The sequence below is a fragment of the Azolla caroliniana genome, unplaced genomic scaffold (genome assembly GCF_043228905.1).
Source record: "Azolla caroliniana isolate FFs.n. ecotype wild unplaced genomic scaffold, voAzoCaro1.0.p SCAF_7, whole genome shotgun sequence".
Taxonomy (NCBI): domain Eukaryota; kingdom Viridiplantae; phylum Streptophyta; class Polypodiopsida; order Salviniales; family Salviniaceae; genus Azolla; species Azolla caroliniana.
Genome location: NW_028230442.1, coordinates 19,957,822 through 19,977,694, shown reverse-complemented (window position 1 = coordinate 19,977,694; position 19,873 = coordinate 19,957,822). Strand labels below are relative to the sequence as shown.

Sequence of the window (19,873 nt, the reverse complement as noted above, 5' to 3'; positions counted from 1 at the left end):
GAGGTCATTTGTTCAATCCCTACGTTCCACAATGGCATCTAGTAAATTAAGAGATATATATGGAATGATAGAGAGATGAGAAATTTGGGTTTAGAACTCAAGACATAGTGCTAGTGAGATATATATGGAATAATAGAGAGATGAGAAATTTGGGTTTAGAACTCAAGACATAGTGCTAGTAGTGTAACAACTTATCACTAGGGTAAGCTAATTACAATAATAAAAAAGAGAACAAAAGAACCCCAATCAAAAGGAAGTATATATACATTTTTTCGGTATAGATCGAGGTCCCCTCTTCTTATTTTTAGGGAAATACCAACAATTTTACCCTCCTTGCATGTACATTTTTGGTAAGAAGGGAAGCCCCCTCTTGTTATAAGGGCCAGATAGGGCATCTACACACACCTACACACATACCCACAAAGAAAAGAAAAGAAAAGAAGAAAACAACCCTAACCTTTGTTGGTCATTTGCCAGAATAATACTTGTAAGCTCTCTCAAGGGGAGGGGGGAGAGAAAACAAACGTACATAGGATTTGATACTAGAGGTGGGGGTATTCTAGGAAAGCTTATGACTCATGAGTATTTTGGTAAACAATCAAACAAGTAGTCGACGGGTACAGAAAACACACACAAAAAGTAGTAGCCCTAACTTTGACAACCATTCGTTGATAGAATACCCATCAATCGCTCAACGGAGACAAGTTAACACATGCTTTGGAAAAAACTTCAAAAGCTAACAATGGGGTATGGCATTCTACGAAACACCCAAAGTCCTCCAAAATGTAGACAGGGAGTTCGGTCGATTAACTAGGACTTTCTTCTGTAATTACGGATTCGGAAGAGAATTCAAGCCAAGCATTGGTGACCAAACCAAGTAACAAAATAACTACGAATTAACAAGTAACAAGCAACACTCTTAACTAAGATTGGATCCCCGCCGATAAAGAGCTAGAATTTCCTTCGGGGATTCGGGAGAGAATTCAAGCACAACATTGTGACCAAATCCAGTAATAAAATAATTAACAAGTTAACAATATTAATAACCATTAACAATGATGGTGATAGAGAGAGAAAGAGTGGTTTTCTTATGTAAAAGAGGGGAAGGTGGAGAACAGAGGATTCTCTGTTTCCTCTGTAGTCCGTAGCTTCAGCTGAAAACCCTAACCATACACAACACACACACATGTATGTATGTATGTAATTTTCAACAAATCAGTTTACATTTTAATTGCAAGATGTGAAATCAAAATCAAGTCAGAAGATGATCCTTGGTGCTTTTCCAAGAGAGCAAAATAATCGTGCTCCTTCTTAGATAAGGCATTCAACATGTAAGTCACAAGGTTGGAGTTCAAAATCTAAGTCAGAAGTGTTTGTTTTGTTGTTCTTTTCAATAGAGTTGAGTAGTCCCACCACTTTTCAACAAATCAATCAAAATATAAGTCACAAGATATGATACCAAAATGTAAATTCCAAGAGTTGCTTTCGCTTTTTTCTAGATACCAAAGTCATCCAATAGCTTATTCACAAATCAATATAAATCCAAGCAACAAAATTTGAGATCAAAGTGTAAGTTATAAGAAATTGAGACCAAAATGCAAGTCACAAGATTTGCTTTCATATTTCTTTTATTGTGTTCTCTTTGTTCTTTGTAAGCAATGCAATTGGCTTCAAGATGCTTCTCAAACAAAAGCCTAATGCAATGGGGATCAATGATTTCTAGATACTTCCAAAATGGGCATAGCATGGTTGCTCTGGAATGTTTTGAGAACATGCAAGCCGAAGGCATACAACCAGACCGGGTTATCTTCACAACTGTCTTAAAAGCATGTGTGGGTGCTGGATCCATCAAACATGCCATGGAAACACATGATCAAATTATAAGAATTGGTCTTTATATGGATGTTAATATCAGCAGCAGTCTCATTGTTACATATGCAAAATTCAGATGTTTAAAAGAATCAAGAAATGTGTTCAATGTTACGTCACAAAGGAATGTTGTGCTGTGGGGTGCTATGATAACTGGATATATTGAGCATGGATTTGGTCATGACGCACTTTCTCTTTACCAGCAAATGCAAGAGATTGGTGTAAAACCAGATAGAGTCATCTATTTGTGTCTTTTGAAAGCATGTGGCTGCATTGAAACTATAAAACCATGCAAGATTCTGCATGATGAGATTATAAGAGCTGGTATGGAGTCTGATGTGGCTCTTGCAAGCACACTTCTGGACGTGTATGCAAAATGTGCATTCCTAAATGATGCTGAGGGAGTGTTTAATAGAATGCCACAAAGAAATTTTGTTTCATGGAATGCATTAATGATAGGACATGTTCAGCAAGGCAATTGTTTAACTGCGATGTATATTTTCAAGGATATGCAACATGCAGGCATGATTCCAACAAAGGTCACATTTTTATGCATTATAAGAGCTTGTTGTAGCATCAAAGCACTTGGATTAGGAAAAGAGATACATAATCAACTCATAATTACTGGATTTGATGTTCATTTGGACATAGGGAATGCACTTATTGATATGTATGCTAAATGCGAAATGCTAGAGGATGCTCGCAAAGTCTTTGATAACTTGGTTTTTCAAGACCATATATCATGGGGTTCAATGGTTGCAGGATATGTTCAACATGGACATTGTACATTAGCCCTTAGTCTTTTTGAAGAAATGCAGCGAGATGGTATTGAACCAGATAAAGCATTATTTTCTTCAATTTTGAAGGCATGTGGCACCATGGGTGACATAGAGCATGGAAAGATGATACACGATCAAGTGAAGAAAAATGGGTATGAGTATGACACAATCGTTGGGAATACACTTATTGATATGTATGCAAAATGTGGATGTCTAAAAGAAGCGCGCGAAGCATTTGAAAGATTACCTATTAGAACAGAAGTTTCTTGGGGTGCTATGATTTCAGGTTATACCCAACATGGGCAAGGTCTTCCAGCCCTTGAAATGTTTCATAGAATGCAAAGGGAGGGCATAACACCATGTGATACTATTTTTCCTTGTGCGCTAAAAGCATGTAGCACCATACAATCACTGGAAGATGGTAAACAAATACATGAGCATCTTATTAGAAGTGGAACCAAAATAGATGTTATCACAGGAAATGCTTTAATAGACATGTATATCAAATGTGAGAGGCTTGAGGATGCCATAAAGGTGTTTGATGAACTGCAGGTTCAGGATGTGATTTCATGGAGTACAATGATGGCAGGTTATGTGCAAGATGGACAAGGCCTTCCTGCTCTTGATCTGTTTATACGGCTACATAAGGAAGGGGTAATGCCTGACCGAGCTCTAATTTTGTGTATTTTAAAAGCTTGCAGTAATGTAGGAGCACTAAAGATGGGCATGTTGATTCATCATTGGATCATTGAAAGGGATCTCGAGTCTGATCTGGCGATTGGAAATACCATTCTAGATACATATACTAAATGCAAGAATCTTGAAGAAGCTCGAAATATATTTGTTAAGATAAGAGAAAAGAATGTGGTATCCTGGAATGCAATGATTTCTGGCTATGCTGAGCTCGGTTTCTCCAAGTTGGCTCTGCAATGTTACGAGGACATGCTATACCAGGGAATAAGTCCAGATAGTTGGACCTTTAGTAGCATTTTTTCTGCTTGTAGTGAGGCAGCTTTAGTGGAGGAAGGATATTGCTACTTCAAGTCTATGATACATGACCATGGGATTACACCTAGTATTGAGCATTTCAATTCTATGATAGATCTCCTTGGCCGAGCCGGACATTTATTGGAGGCAAGAAAGGTGCCACAAACTATGCCTTTTCGGCCAGACATTATAACATGGATGTCATTGCTAACTGGTTGTCGGATGTATGGTAATGTAGAGCTAGGAAAACAATGCCTTAATGAAATTAGTCAGTTGGAACCTGATAGTGCATCTGTATACACTATGTTATCGAATATATTTGGTGAATTTGGCATGTTGGACGATGTAAAGAACGTTCAAGGACTGAAGAAGTATTCAAGTGCATGGAAGAAGCCTGGTAGGGCATGCATCGAGGTTGGGCACATGATGCAAGAGTTTGTTGTGGGAGAGAGCATAACTCTTGGCAGCAATGACATGTATCATAAGTTTCAGAGATTATCTAGGAAATTGAAGGAAGAAGGGTATTCCCCAAAACTGGAGTTGATCTTTGAATCCATGGAGAGTCAATTGTGATTACTAACGGATGGTGTTCTACATGTATTCTTTTATTCTTTTTCCCACTCCAATCTTTAGGCATGTTTCTGGGTGTTGGTGAGGTCAAAGATGATCTAGGCATGGAGAGAAGAGAAGGAGATATATTATACATAAGTAAACAAGTAAAAATTATTGCAATCAATTGGATGGTTTTAATGATTGTCTTATGTTTTGTAGATTCTATATTGACTGCCTCCGGTGCCTATCCCTTGATATGCAAATATCATAATCCTGCTGAATGTAGAGTTCTGGGTCTATGGATCACATTGGCTATTTAAAGGTTGGAACTTGTGATTGTGTTCTTAGCTATTATGTTCTCTACTGGAAAGCTATCACATAATTATTTATATTCACTGTTGTCTAAACACCCTGAGGCTGGTGTATTGATTATTGGTTTTAACTATGTGTAGGTTTCGGGATTACTTAATTCTTTCTTAATTTCTTGGAAATTCTCCACTTGGGCATTTTATTGTTAGCGAGATAGAAATTCACCATTGTGATGGATGCCATCATAACTGGTATGATCTATTTCTTCATTAGTTTCTTGGATATTTGATTGATGGTGATAAAAAAACTTAATTTCACTTTCATAATTGTTGCATGTCATTTACTTTGGATGCTGTTGAGAAAGTGCCTCATTCTCATCTTGATTATTTGATTATGGATGCTCACCTTTGGCTAAATGAGGAGAGTTTTTTTATCTCATTTTGGATGTTCATTGTAGATCCATCAGATCGATGGAGTTGAGCAGCACCTCTTCCTTGTTGGATACTCGGACATTTGATTGTGGATGTTGCGAAAATGCCTTGATCTCATCTTTAATGTTTCAGTGTGAATGCTCACCTCAAGTAAAATGTGGAGAAAGTCCATTGAACTCATCTTGGATGTTTGTGGGTGGATTTTCGCCTTCAATCAAGTGTGGAGAACATTGATACATCTCAGATGTTAGATTATGGATCCCCCACCTTTCATCAAATGTATAGAATGATCCTTGATCTCATCTTGGATGTTTGATCATGGATTCTCTTCTTCGATCAAATGTGGGGAAAGTTCCTTGATCTCATGTTGGATGTGAGATTGATGGTTACCTTTGATCAAATATGGGGAAAGTTCTTTAATCCCATCTTGAATGTTAGATAGTGAATGCTCACATTTGATTAAATGTGGGGTAAGTTCTTTAATCTCATATTGGATGTGGGATTGTGGATTCTTGCCTTTTATCAAATTATGTAAGTTCCACGATCTCATCTTGCATTTGGGATTGTGGATTCTCACCTTTGATCAAATGTGGTGTAAGTTCCTCGATCTCATCTTGAATGTTTGATTGTGGATTCTCACCGTTGATCAAATGTGTGGTAAGTTCCTTGATCTCATCTTGAATGTATGATTGTGGATTCTCACCGTTGATCAAATGTGTGGTAAGTTCCTTGATCTCATCTTGAATATATGATTGTGGATTCTCATCTTTAAACAAATGTGGAGAAAATTCATTGATCTCATCTTGTATGTCCGATTGTCTTTCAATTACTTCATATTGGGTTTTGCTTGACTCTTGTTGCTCTTCTTGAATACTTGGCTCCAAGTCTAGCACATGTGGTTGTTGATGATGGGGTGATGATGTTTGTGAATCATCCGAATAATTATTATCAAACTCTTCTTTACTTGTCCTTGGCAACAATAATATACGATCATCATTTTCTAATATCATGGACCCTATATTGAGGATACCTTGAGCTCGACCCGACGGCCTTCTGATTTGTAGTGCACAATATTGAATGCCTCCACGAGACTTGCCTCGATCATAAATACTAGACAATACTATGCCTACAATGCCCAATAATGTGTCTTTAATGCGACCTTTGTTGAAAATTTGAATAGAAATAATGGTGGACCTCTCATCATGAAGCAGGTGTCTATCTACAAGGAAAGTCATTGTAGTGTTCCAGGTAGGATTAATGTCTCCTTCCATATCAACATGTGTTGTGATGCGAGTATGGGTTTGTATCCATGCGATCGCATATGCATGAACTTTCCCAACAAAGCGAGTCCTCTTCAAGTCTTGTGCAGAGATGATATTGAGTACTATTTGGACATCACTTTCACGCATCGATTCCATGCCCTAAGTTGACCCAAAACAATGAAATTAGGAGTTAGCAAGATGGGTTAATTAAAGAAGATGATACATTTAATGAATAGATTGACTTGAAAAAACTTATAAGATGTAAATATCATAAGAGTACATCTTATGGGATAAAATCCTCCAAAATATCCTCAAGGTTTCCTTTCTCTCCTGAAACTCCAAATACCTCCATAGTTTTCCTTGATTTCTTCATACATGAAGACAGGAAAAGAGGAGGAATAGACCATGTAATTGCTCAAATCGCACATATAATTGCTTTTTCAAGGGGTTAATCAAAGGACACTAGGGGAAATCATTGTTTAAATAAAAGAAAAAATGTTTTAGATATTCATGAATCATCATAGTTCTTACTAACTTCGGTATTTCTGGTTTGCTTGATGCAATGAGAAATGTGTGATTAAGAAACGAGAGCTTCAAATCAACATAAAAAAAAAGTAAACGCAAAATGAAGAAAAGAAAAAGCTCTTTTATGCTTGATGAATTGACGATGCCTTCTTACGGAAGGAAGTATTTCGATCTCATATTTGTTTTGTAACAAAGTAGACTCAAGGAATATGTTTTCTCGACAATGTGGTTGGCCTTTTAGTACACGAATCAAAGTGTTGTTTGCTCTTGTCTCTTCCATACACTTACATGATATGGGAATAACTTGAACATAAGGGACCATACACACACACACACACACAAAATAAAAACCAGAAACGTGACACTAGAATTAAACATTTGCATTGTTGGGTATATAGGGGATCAACAAATGATAGTGAGGATGCTAGTACTACAAGAGAATATGATTGGCTCCACTTATAATAAACAAGGAAATTGGAGAGTGGTGTTGAATTTTCAAGCTAAGATTATGTTCATCCCCCTCGGGTTTTCATCTCTTTCAATCCATGCGGCAGTTTTACCAGCATGGGTATCTTGTATTTGTTTTGTCCAATGAGGGTTTAGACAATAGAATAACGAGTTTTGATCAAACTTGAAAGGACAATATCCTAAATTATATGCTAGCTTTAGTTTTGGTTTTTTGAGCTACACCTTTATCTTGCTAATTCATAGTAGTCATGACCCACATACCACACCCAAAAAGCCTACCAACTCAAATTTAGAAGCTTTAGTCACTAACCTTATTTATTCATCTACCTCAAGGATATTCCTAAGAAGCCCTAACAAAACAAAATGTTGTCAACACTAAATTTGTTGGACACAAATTGGCATGGGCACTTTCATCTCAACCGTAAGTATAATATGTGTTTTTAGTTGAAGGGAGGCAAATGAAGATATAGTATCAAGCCATATATAGAAAGATATATCACAGAAAACAACACATCAAAGAGTACTTTCCCCTTTATAAGCTTGCATTGTCAAGTCTCTTTGGTGGGTATGGAAGAGTTATTCTTGATAACTCGATGCAACAATGCTAACATGTGTGTATATACAATTTCAATCTTCTTAGAATTTGCGTCGGAGAGTCCAATTAGACATGATCTAAAGTGCGCCAAAGTATTTGAGCAAGTAGGTTTTAACAAAATAAACGAACCATCAATCAATATTATCCCCAGACATTTTGATGTACACACGACATTCCTGAAGTGTCCAAATAAGCAAAAATAATATACTATAGGGACAATATGAATTGGTTCCAAAAAGGTATTCTCGATCCTCGGAAAATCATAACAGTTACATTAGATAATAACATTTGTTACATTAGACCCACAACAGTAAATCAAACACGTTTCATTTTCCAAGTTTTTGCATTTCTATGGAAGTTTGTTTAAATTGTCTTGGGAAATATAGAGCAAGGTGTGACATGTGACTCCGTGTTTTTCCCAAATTGCTTAGTTATGGGCCACTTGATCCTTATTTTATTATGTTCACGATTAACAATGTATCCCTGTTTTTCCCAATTTGCTTGGTTATAGAACCACTTGATTCATTTTTTTATAACATGTTCACAAATAGCAAAACTCGTTACATTTGATTGTGACAAACACACATTTTTATTATTTAAACTACAATAAATTATAAACTCGTTACATTTGATTTGTGAAATATATACGGAGGATGCTCTAGAACTGGAAATACGTACATTAACTCAATTGTTATAAACATGCTTATTAATATCAAGCACGTACTAGTTACAAGAAGCCTAACAATGTTACCATGAACCAAACCTTTGACAAGTATAGTTTTCCTATGAAGCCATCCTTTGCATCATATGCCTCGATGTGTAGTCTACGAAGAGGTGAAGAGACCTAACGTGAAATGAGTCCAATAGGTACACATTTATGTCTAGCTTTTGATAGTGATGATTGGACTATTGTAATATTGTGAAGTGAGTTTACTTAACATTATCGCATTACATAGGAATCAACAAATCGATGCTTGCACGCCTCACGAGGTCTATGATAACTGCGGACAGAAAGAGAGAACGATACATGGGCCATTTACATGTGAAAAAGGCATTGGAATGTGGGCATTAAAGCTGAGCATGCTTTGGTTCCATTGTATGTATGTCACATGCATGCAAAGAAAGGTAAAAGAAAAGGGGTGGGGTGGGGGGGTTAGTTTGTCAAGGTTCCCTCGCGATAGATGCTACAACTACAAGCTCACAAGGGCAAAAAGACACACGGGTGGGAAAGGGGAGGACGATACCATCTTGTCTGTATTCACATACTCTTATATTCCTCTATTATTCCCTTTCTCACATATGTCTGTTTGTGTTTATTTTTTCACACCCCTAGTAACCACAGATAAATTTTTATCCCGACGGCAGAATGTAGGCTTTTTAAAAGAGACGTACACGTTTAAAACAAGTTTTATGCAATGGCGAAATGTAAGTTCGTTCCAATGGTGTTTTCTTTAAGGACATCATGGGTCATTCAAATCTTACTTTTCTTTTTGATTCACCTCTCTTCCTAGTAGAAGGGAAGTTTTTTTTTGTACATTTGATTTAATTATGTGTCTCCTTGATAGGTTCATGAAGGTCAATTCTCTCCCTACGACTATAAAGAAGAGCAAGTGCATCACATTATGTGCTTCGCAAGTATATGTTCAAGGTTTAAAGAATGATGTGAATATATTGTCTTGTTTGTTTTCACATTCTACTTTTTTTGGATGCATACTAATTGAATTTAAAATAGTGGGTTATCTTGATTGAGAATGAAAATTCCAAGACCCATTTCCCGTGGGTAGTTTAATTTAAAATACGAATATAGTGATCTTATGGCATCAGGTTATATATATACATTGAAATCCAACACAAGTACAAGATGGACATTTTAAATTCCATAATCCATTTCTTGTGCATCCTCACACCGAGCCATAAAGTTACCATTTTGAAAATTCAAATTGACAATGTATAGGCATGATGGTGATGGCAAGGGTTATGCGCTTGTGGTTTCACTTTTGGTGTTCATTGTTTTATGCATGCTCAACACTAAGAATGTGCTTCATTCATCATAGTTTAAGCATTGACAAGCATTGCTTAAGCTTAAAATGCATCAATGAAGGAAAGTGTACTACGATAACAATCCCGGTTAGAGAAACAAAGATGACGAATTAATGAAATATACTACATCAAAGGAAGCTTCTCATGGTCACACACTCATTGAGAGAGGAAACAATCGGACGAAACAATTTGACGTATTATGATCTATAGGCATTGGATTATACATACAAAGGGGGATACTCAACATATCAACGAATGTACTAGGTCACGATCGAAGGGAGGGAGCATGTTACAAGTTACAACAATGAAGACGACGAGGAGTGTCAGGAGAAGAGGCAAGGTAGGGGGACAAAGAGCCTGGCGAGCACTACCAGACTTAGTATTAGGAGGAGAATGTGAAAGCATTTCCAAGTAGTCGAGTGCCAATGGCATGTTCTCCGTGTCAAGGCTACAAGTGGGAAGGCTCCTACTATTGCTACTAGTATTAGTGTGATTGTTGTTATTATGGTCATCACTATACATTAGGGCCCTCACTACGGCTGAGACGGTCGGGATGTAGAAACTCTTGTTGAGGTCGAGAAGCCACATCAACCCGATAAGTTCACAGTCCAATGTTGTTTTACTCGAGTTTGTGACACCCAAGCCTTTGGCCACCTTGCTAGTGACTTCCTATACCACCACCAAGACCAAGACCACATCACAAGAAACCATTAGGAACTTAACTTTAGGGTTACAAAAAAAGACATTCTTTTAGCAAGATGAAATACAATAGCACATAAAATGCATTAAACATAGGGACTAATGTCTAGTAATAACTACACTTAACATATACATTGTAAGATGAAGTACCCAAATCACACTAGTACCTCCTACTAGCTAGGGTTAGGCTTAGGACCATGAATTAGGTTTTTGGGTTTGGATTTGTTTTGTTTTTTTGCACTCTCTTTATGGAATTTCCAAAGCATTAGGAACTTTAGGGTTTAGGGGCATTAGGAACGTTAGGGTTTAGGGACATTTGGATTTGGGCTTGGAGCTAAGAGCCAAAGATTAAATTAAGGAATTAGTGTTTGGGTTTGGGGTTTGGTTTTCTTCTTTTCTATCTTTATGGAATTTCCAAAGCATTAGGAACTTTAGGGTTTAGGGGCATTAGGAACGTTAGGGTTTAGGGACATTTGGATTTGGGCTTGGAGCTAAGAGCCAAAGATTAAATTAAGGAATTAGTGTTTGGGTTTGGGGTTTGGTTTTCTTCTTTTCTATCTTTATGGAATTTCCAAAGCATTAGGAACTTTAGGGGTTAGGACATTAGGGTTTGGGTTTCTTCTTTTCTATCTTTATGGAATTTCCAAAGCATTGGGAACTTTAGGGGTGAGGACATTAGGGTTTGGCGTTGGAGTTATGATCTAAGGTTAGAGTAAGGAATTAGGGTTTGGGTTTGAGTTTATTTTCCCTTCATGAAATGTCCAAAGCATTAGAAACTTCAGGGTTTAGGAATTGGGGTTTGGGTTTTCTTTTCCTTTATGACATTTTTAGGGGTTAGGATATTAGGATTAGGGTTAGGGTTTTCTTTTTCTGAATGGAATTACAAAACAAAAAGCAAAGGAACCTTAGGGCGTTAGGAATTGAGGTTTTGGTTTTTCTTTTCCCCTGGATGGAATCTTGGAAGCATTAGGGATTTTTTAGGGTATGGGATTAAGATTACCTTTCTGAGGGTTGCCAAGCATCTACTACAGCCAGCGTAGGAATGGTCTGTGCAATTGGAAGCCAAAGAATGAAGCAAATCAGAGGACCCCATGGGATTGGAAGGAGTGATCCTTGTGGCATTATTAGCATCATCAGCATGGGATGAAGAATCAGTGGCATTCTTGGTGGTAGTAGTAGTACTGGTATTATGACCAGTGGGTAGTGATGGCAAAGTTACCAAGCTGGTATCAGGCACCATGCCTGATGATGATGGATTCATGCTTGATGATGATGGCTTCTTCATGCTTGACATGGTGGTGTCAGAATTAGGGTTTTGGGGTGGATCCATGGCATTTGAAGAGGTTTTGAAAGGTAAGGGACAGGATTGAGAAGTAATGTGGTTAAGCTTAATGCCACAGAAGCATGTCACCACATCACAGGAAGAAGAAGAAGAAGAAGATGATGATGATGGAGGGGCGATGAGCACGATACCACGGGCGGCGAGGGCGGCTTTCAGGCTCGCGATGCACACGAGAGAATCATCAGGAAGAAGAGGCATGTGGCCATCTTCTTGCAGAGGATTGACTGACAGAGATGGTGATGATGGTGATGAAGAAGAAGATGATGATGGTGATGATGATGGATCCTCCTTGTTGAGAGCTACCTTGAGCCTAGCTGCCATTAGCCAAGCTGCCAGAACAGGGCAGCAATGCCTCCTCTCCAAGGTGCCCCCACCCATGCATGCCACTTTCACACCCCCTAACAGCTGCTCACTCAAGTCTATGGAGCAACTGCTGGCCTGCCCTTGCACTGGTGCTGCAGGTATGGTGTCACCATAGCTCCTAACCTCCTCCTCCTCTTCCTCTGAAGCCATCACCACTTCTTTGGCACTACTCATCAGCAAACCTCTTGATGATGATGATGATGATGATGATGATAGTGATGGTGATGATGGTGATGATCTCTGACATGGATTCATGCTATGACTGTCATGAATCTCTTCATTACCATGATGATGAGCATGATCCCCTCCATCCATCCTTGTCATCTCTCCCATTATGCTTACACTTGCTCCACCCATCACCACCATCTCCATCACCATCACCATGGAGATGATCAATTCACAGTGTAGAAGCATGATGAAGAGTAGAGACTTGGAACCATGACAGTCCATACTCATTTCTCTCCCTTCTCTTCTACTTCCTCCTCCTCCTTCTTTTACTACAGAGATAAAGTTCTATTTAGCTACACATATGTATATGTTTGTGTGTCTACTTCTTCTTCTTTTTACTATAGAGATAAGCTCTATTTAGCTACACATATGTTGTGTGTAGTACTTCTAAATATGTATATGTATGTGTATAACAGTATATGTATATGTATATGTATATGTATATGTATATGTATATGTATATGTATATGTGTATGTGTATGTTATGTATATGTATATGTGTATGTTATGTATGTGTATATGTGTATGTTATGTATGTGTATATGTATATGTATATGTATATGTATATGTATATGTATATGTATATGTATATGTATATGTATATGTATATGTATATGTGTATGTATGTGCACGTGTGTGTGATTGTGTATTGTATGTATGTATGCATATATGAGTTTGCTCTCCTCCGGAGCACCATATCGTGTATATATGAGTTTGTTCACCTTTTGAGCTCCTTACTCTATATGTGCGTGATTCCGCTAGAGCTACATTTAGAACCTACTCAAGGCCTCGAACATTGAGGATGGATGATCCTAAGAATATAGGCATCATCTACGGAGTAAATGTGTTTCCTAAGAGAGCTCTCTACATGTGGAATCTACTTAAGTCTTGGTTCGTTGAGGGGCGTATCAATTCCTTTGGTTAAAAAGCACATGTATAGGCGTTGTCTATTTTAAGAGCCACATACAAAGTTTAGTAAGGTCTCTCCTCCACGGAGGGGACATTCATCCAATAGTTACTACGTGCATAGGCATCATAGGTTGTGTAAATATGTTTTCTCGAGAGTTACATATGGAGTCTACTCCGGTCATGGTTCACTATCAGTAGGTGGGGGATATTGCTCTCTTGGTTAAAACGTGTGTAGGCATCTGGTGCTTTGCCAAACCTAGCACTGATATGTGTCATTCATTCTTTGCTACAACCTTGGCGTTCATGCTAAAAATAAAAATGAAACGAAAAAGAGCTACATACAAAAGGGATTTGATCAAGTCCCTTTTTTTTTCCTGAAAAGCATTTTGAAAGCATGTGTTACTATCTAGACATGATCCATCAAAAATGATGGTAAAAATGTTATAAGTTTTACCTTGTTGTAACGAACCCAAGAAACAGAAAGAGCAAGAAAACAAGATGGGGTATCTAAAGACTCCCAAATTTGATACAAGGGAAGGGTGGTAAAAACTCAATTGTGAAATGTGTGAAGCTCTCACGTAATATCAACTAGTTTTTGTGCCACATCGAGAGTGGAGGAGATAAAATAATATGGGCTATGCTTGGAGCAAATATAAGAGTCTTATTGAGTGTGTATAACTTTGAAGGCCTGCCGAATTATGCTTCGGGTAGAAAGCCAAAGAAAACAAGGGTCTCAAAATGCTCTGAATCATCTCTAGGGAAGGGACACATATTCAAATGAAAAATGTATGTATGGAGGGAGAAAGTGTATCATATCTCATGCAAGACCTACTATTTAAAAACTAGACTAAGAATGGAAAAGATCAATCAATCCAAGACATCGTAAAATGAAGCTTCTGACAACAAGTTCCAACTAGCTTGCTACATTGGGACTATCTACATCAAGTTTGGTTATTATGTCGCTAATGACACGAGAAAACGTAGCATTAATCAACACAAATGTTGGATTTCTAAGGCTTGTACTTACCTACAAAAAGTACACAAAAACTAAAAGCGATAGGAAAATCATTATTATGTTTTCGCAAATCTACTATACCTTATTGGATGCCTTCAATTCGCGTATCTTCATTAGTTCATTGAAGAACATTTATTTTCATAGACATGTTAGGCCCATCTCTTGGAATAGTAGAAACAATCTTCCTTTGTAATGTATGGATGTGCAATGGCCAAATGCAAGACCATGTCCACAATGAATCGATTATCCTTGTTTTTCAATTCAACTCTTTTTTATGTCACATAAATGTGGATGTCATCCCATACTATCCTTCTTCTCAGTTATCTATTTCTCACTCTTTTCTTGTATGTCACACAAGACACGTCGCATCTATTATTCCAAATTGTCACATTCCAACTCGCTTTCATGAAAAGTATGATGTGATAATGAAACCATTGCATATGTCAATATTTCGAGAGGTCTACTTTGCACTGTTTGCATACAATCTTTATGACCATGATGCTCACACACATGCACACATAGAGACCTTGTGAGAAGAAATGCATGGGAATACAATTTTTTTCACACACCAAACCACATTGATACATGCATGTAAATGACCTTTTCAAAAGAAGTATGTGAGAGTTTGAAGTCCATAAACAATTGTATAGTGGCTTGCACAAATATGACAATTTTCTAAGTTAGCTATTGCGTTTTGTTAAATTGTTTTTAATTTCATAGGATTGACCTCTCTATCTCCTCGATGTAACACACCCATATTGTTGTTTAAATTCCAATAATTGACCATCTCAACCAATCACACATCTTACCTTTATCTAATATTTAGGTGAGGTTATTCTTTGAGACAATAATAAGCAAGCATTTGCTCCACGTTTGTTTGTTTAAACATCTCAAATTAATGAGAATGGCTTCCCTACTTCCAACATTTATTTATCCTTTGCTCTTAACCCTAGTTTTAGGCGAGATTATTGTTTTAAGACTTAAAACCCTCAAGAGTTAACACAACCTTTATTTGTTTACTCCATTCAAATCAATCAAAGTCTATTTTTTGTCTCCAAATTTTAGGTGAAGTTACTCTTTTAGATATTTAGCAACTAATTATTTGCATGCATTGAGTTCCATACCTTGACAATTGGTGCGACAATAATGACACTAGAGATGTTCTAGTATCATCAAACGCATAAGTGTGACACATTTCAATTCAAATTGTTGGCATTTCAGATAATGGGCATGTTCCATAAAGATTTTAATAAAGAGCGTCATTCTTGAGTCTCAACTATATCTCATGAATCACTATTGCACTCCAAAAAGGTTTGGCTAAAACATTATTGTCATTTCCTTGGCACTTGCAATGCACAGTCAAAACAAACAAAATATCATCATTCGCGTTGTACGTGGATATATAAGATGGTATTACATACACATAAGATAGTAAAATACAAATCCAAAGAAATCCATATGTGTCCTATCGTTGAAACAAGTCGGAATAACCATTGTACTATCATGACAACACTCGTGTGACCATCATTGAGCTAGAACTATATGATGATATCACTTGAGAAATTACATGCACAACAAAGCACAATTCATTCCTCTAAGAATGTGTTTAATTATTATTAAGGGAAGTCAAGAAAGGAGTTAGTTGAGAAAACAAGTAATTGAGGAATTTGTATGTATTGTTTTATGTATCGAAACAGGCAACAAGATTAATTTGTTTAAGTCATTGTGCAACAAATGAGGTGTTTGTAATCGTTAATATTGAACATCTAAGAAGGGTTGGGTATGTAGCCAAACAAACCTTGAATGGTAAGGAATGTTGTTGGTTAGTTGATTGTGGTGGACATCTCACATGATGATGATTCGCACCCTTGATAATAAGCACGGAGTGAAAATTACTTAATGATGCTTAAAACATGGTAGTAGTGTGTGTAACAACACTCTATTATTAATTCTCTCAATTTGTGCAATTGATGTTATGTTTCAATATTGAAACACATCACTAAATGTCGACATTCATTTATTCATACACAAAGATGTATTCATACATACATACACTAGAGATAGGTTCATTCATTCGTATACATACATATATTCATCCATTCATACCCACATGCACACAAACATTCATGCACTCCACACACATTCATTTATTCATAACATAGATATATTCATATGGGCATTAATTCATACTTTTTTCTTTTTTCCAAAAAAAAACTCTTTCCATTAGTTATAAAATTTTACAAATGAGATGATTATGTACAAGGGACGCGATACTTCCATCTTATGTGGATGCCCACTGATTCAAGAAAGGGAGAGGACGACCATTGTTGGATGAAGGCTATTCGTTGTCTTTCAACTCTCTCGAAGCCGCCCTTAAGGCCATCATATTGGCTCTTCAAAGTGGCTACAATTTCACTCCATATCTCTTGCAGTAACCTTGTTGGATGTGTGGTTTGGTTGGAGAAGACTCGTCTACATCGTTGTTTCCATAGAATCCAAAGAGTTATTGGGCCGACCAATTCCAACACCTCTTGAGATTTGTCATTAAGAGGAGTGGAGTGGACATTGCCGTTGGAGGAGAAAAAGACCTCTTGTGCTTTTATCATCAAAGTCATCCCCTCCTCCTGATGCTCGTATATGCCAATTGTGGCCTGCCATGATAACCAACATATATTTCCCCACTTAATTGAGCCTTGCACCTGGCATAATTGCAACAAGCGGCCAACCCCTGCCATAATTGCAGCAAGCGGCCAACCCCTGCCATATTCGATGGGACGTTGGGCAGTCCCACAGAGTGTGTCGTATTGATTCTACTACATGTGGGCACTCTACACAATTAAGAGAGCTAAGGTTCCCACGTTGCCATGCTCCCACCAGTAGGGATTTATGTATTAATAGCCATTGGAACGTGGTAATTCGCCTCGCGTGTTGTTGTTTCTAGATTTTCTGCCAAAACTGGGTGATTATTGAGGGAGGAACTTGAAATGTGTGTCGGACCTTCGCAACAGCCGGCTCTCGAGCGGTTTGAGCGGCTAGAATGTGGCGACCCAATCTAGTTGTGAATTGGAAGAAAGGGATGGGTTTGCTTCCTTGCCCCGCATAGGGATCACGCCATGTCCATTGCAAAGGGTCCCAACTGACCTTACGTAGCCATGTGTTTTCATGAATACATATGTGCCAATCGGGTTGTACTTTGATCAGATCAAGATCTACAATCCATTTATGACTAGTATACACAAGTACTTGAATTGCATTATTATGTGTTGGTGTCTCAGTGTCTCACAATTTAGAGCCTTCGAGTCTGTCTAATGGTCCCCTACCTCTCGGGATCAGAGATCCCTCCTCCTTGTGGCCTATCCATTTCTCCATTGTCGTCCTTTGAGTAGTAGATTCCCTAATCAGTAGAGCGTTAATGTTTTCTGATCTCATAGTCCATCCACCCCCGATTCCATGGAGTATGTTCGCCTGATCTTGTAGTCGCAGTGACATAAACCGTCGCCAACATTCTATACTTTTTTCATACTTACCTAAATTGCAGATAGGTTCACAGTTCATTCATTCATATTTATACATGTATTCATTCATATATACATACAAATTCATACACTACACACTCATTCATACATTGCACTCATTCGCTCATTCATTCACATACATCTATTCATAGAATCATTTATTCATGCAAACACACACACACACACACACACACACACACACACACACACATTCAAACACATACATAGATTCATACAATCATTGATCCATACATAGGTGCAAATGCATACACATTCATATGTACAAACATTTATACACTCATTCAGTCATACATACATAACACACGCGTGCGCGTATGTACATAAGTATTAATATTCATTTTAGGTAAACATGGAGCCATCTGATGATTTATGGATAACCATTCCAACACTCCTCTTCATTGCAAGAAATCTGATGCGGGTGTTGCGACTAAGCAATAAGGAACATAAAGAGGAGATTGAGTTCTTACAAACTCTAGTGTGAGGAGTTCCATAAGTGTGTAAGTCAATTGCGGATAAACATACTTCATTTTTTAGTTCCGATGTCAACATCCACATCAACGCCATCACCATCTCCAATGCCACCTATAGGTACAATTAGTACCTTGAGAGATCTGACACATTCGAATATGCAATCTTGCTCAACCATGAGCCACCATTTCCAAGTTCTAGGTAGGTGCATTGTGTATCAATATATGGGTTCTCAATATTAAATACTCAATTTATTTACATGATTAATGCAAAAGGGCTCGTGTTGAAGATACCACCTAACCAACACAACGAGATGAGGGTGTTGAAAAGTCCACATTTCCCTACTTTACTTTCCTTGTAGATAAAATTTACTATAATTTCAGGATTTTTCTAGTTTTTTCTTTGGGTAAGTTTGAGGCATCACCGAAGTCATAGCCAACCAACTTTTGGCATGGCCTCAAATGTTCCATGTGGATTAGCATACATGGAGTGAGTCCAACCTCAAAATGGCAAGCCATTAGCTTTTACACAAACATGTGTTGGTTATCTCGAAGCGCAAGCTACTTGGTTTGCGGATCGGGTGACTAAGAAGGTAAGGAATATTCTAAACCATAGATGTCAAAAGTATGGCCGTCCAAGTTCTCTTGGGCCACTGAGTAGACTTGTCAAACCTACGCAATTTGATATCTACGAGGACCATTTTTGGACTCCCCCTCTTCTTCCAACAAAATTCTTAGTTGATGATGCTAGTACTTGCACATGTGTCTAAAATGGTGTGAACCTTGGGATCGTCAACTATATTTGAGGCTTGATCCCACACGCCCTCATGATTTGCAACCCTATGATTTGCTTCATGATACACCATAGGCACCACCTCCCTCCACCTATTAGCATATAAGAATCGGCAACGGTTTGGTTTTGGCTCAACCGGTTTGGCCATGTCCAAACCAAACCGTTTAAGCCCAAACCGGTTTGGAGGTTTCCAAACTTGAACCGAACCGGTTTAGGTTAACTGGTTAAGCCTAAACCCGTTTAGTAACCGGTTTAGCCAAGCCGATTAAGCCTTAACTGGTTTAGGCTTAACAAGTTTGAGCAATCCCAAACCGAGCTCAAGCCTAAACCAAACCGGTTAAGCCTAAACCCGTTTAGGAACCAGTTTAGCTAAGCCGATTAAGCCAATCGGTTCGGTTTAGGCTTCAGCCGAGCCGTTGCCGATTCCTACTAGGAGATTATGGCAAGTACTAGGAGAATGCCATAACCTGGTGAATCACACTCTCTCATCCCCGGCATCATATACTTCTTCAATGCGCATTCCTTTGGTTGTCCTTTCGGCTCATTGATCTTCTCGGTTTCTCTGTCTTGCATCTCAAAAAAACCAGGGAAAAAAAAGCTCATGTACATGGGGAGATCTGGCTTTAGATTAGTCACCCATTTCCTTCTCAAGGGTACTTTACTTGTGTTACAAAAGCTTGCAAAACAAAAAAGAAGAAGAAGAA

General features: G+C 37.9%; 3 protein-coding genes across 3 annotated transcripts; 1 reads left to right on the top strand and 2 right to left on the bottom strand.

Annotated features, from left to right (window-relative positions):
* The first annotated feature begins 1,244 nt into the window (after window positions 1-1,244).
* Window positions 1,245-4,367, top strand: LOC147862245 (pentatricopeptide repeat-containing protein At5g27110-like). Its single transcript, XM_087322165.1, has one exon. It carries the CDS (start codon window positions 1,659-1,661, stop codon window positions 4,206-4,208), a length of 2,550 nt encoding a protein of 849 aa, XP_087178291.1. The 5' UTR covers window positions 1,245-1,658; the 3' UTR covers window positions 4,209-4,367.
* Window positions 4,368-5,189: 822 nt separating this feature from the next.
* LOC147862244 (uncharacterized) lies at window positions 5,190-6,786 on the bottom strand. Its single transcript, XM_087322166.1, has 2 exons — window positions 5,505-6,786; window positions 5,190-5,443 (listed from the first exon to the last, which is right to left on the bottom strand). The coding sequence occupies exons 1-2, from the start codon at window positions 6,343-6,345 to the stop codon at window positions 5,244-5,246; spliced, it is 1,041 nt and encodes a 346-aa protein (XP_087178292.1). The 5' UTR covers window positions 6,346-6,786; the 3' UTR covers window positions 5,190-5,243.
* A 3,143-nt stretch (window positions 6,787-9,929) lies between these two features.
* Window positions 9,930-12,705, bottom strand: LOC147862243 (uncharacterized). The gene is made up of 2 exons (XM_087322910.1): window positions 11,517-12,705; window positions 9,930-10,486 (listed from the first exon to the last, which is right to left on the bottom strand). The coding sequence occupies exons 1-2, from the start codon at window positions 12,675-12,677 to the stop codon at window positions 10,058-10,060; spliced, it is 1,590 nt and encodes a 529-aa protein (XP_087179036.1). The 5' UTR covers window positions 12,678-12,705; the 3' UTR covers window positions 9,930-10,057.
* Between the last annotated feature and the right edge of the window lie 7,168 nt (window positions 12,706-19,873).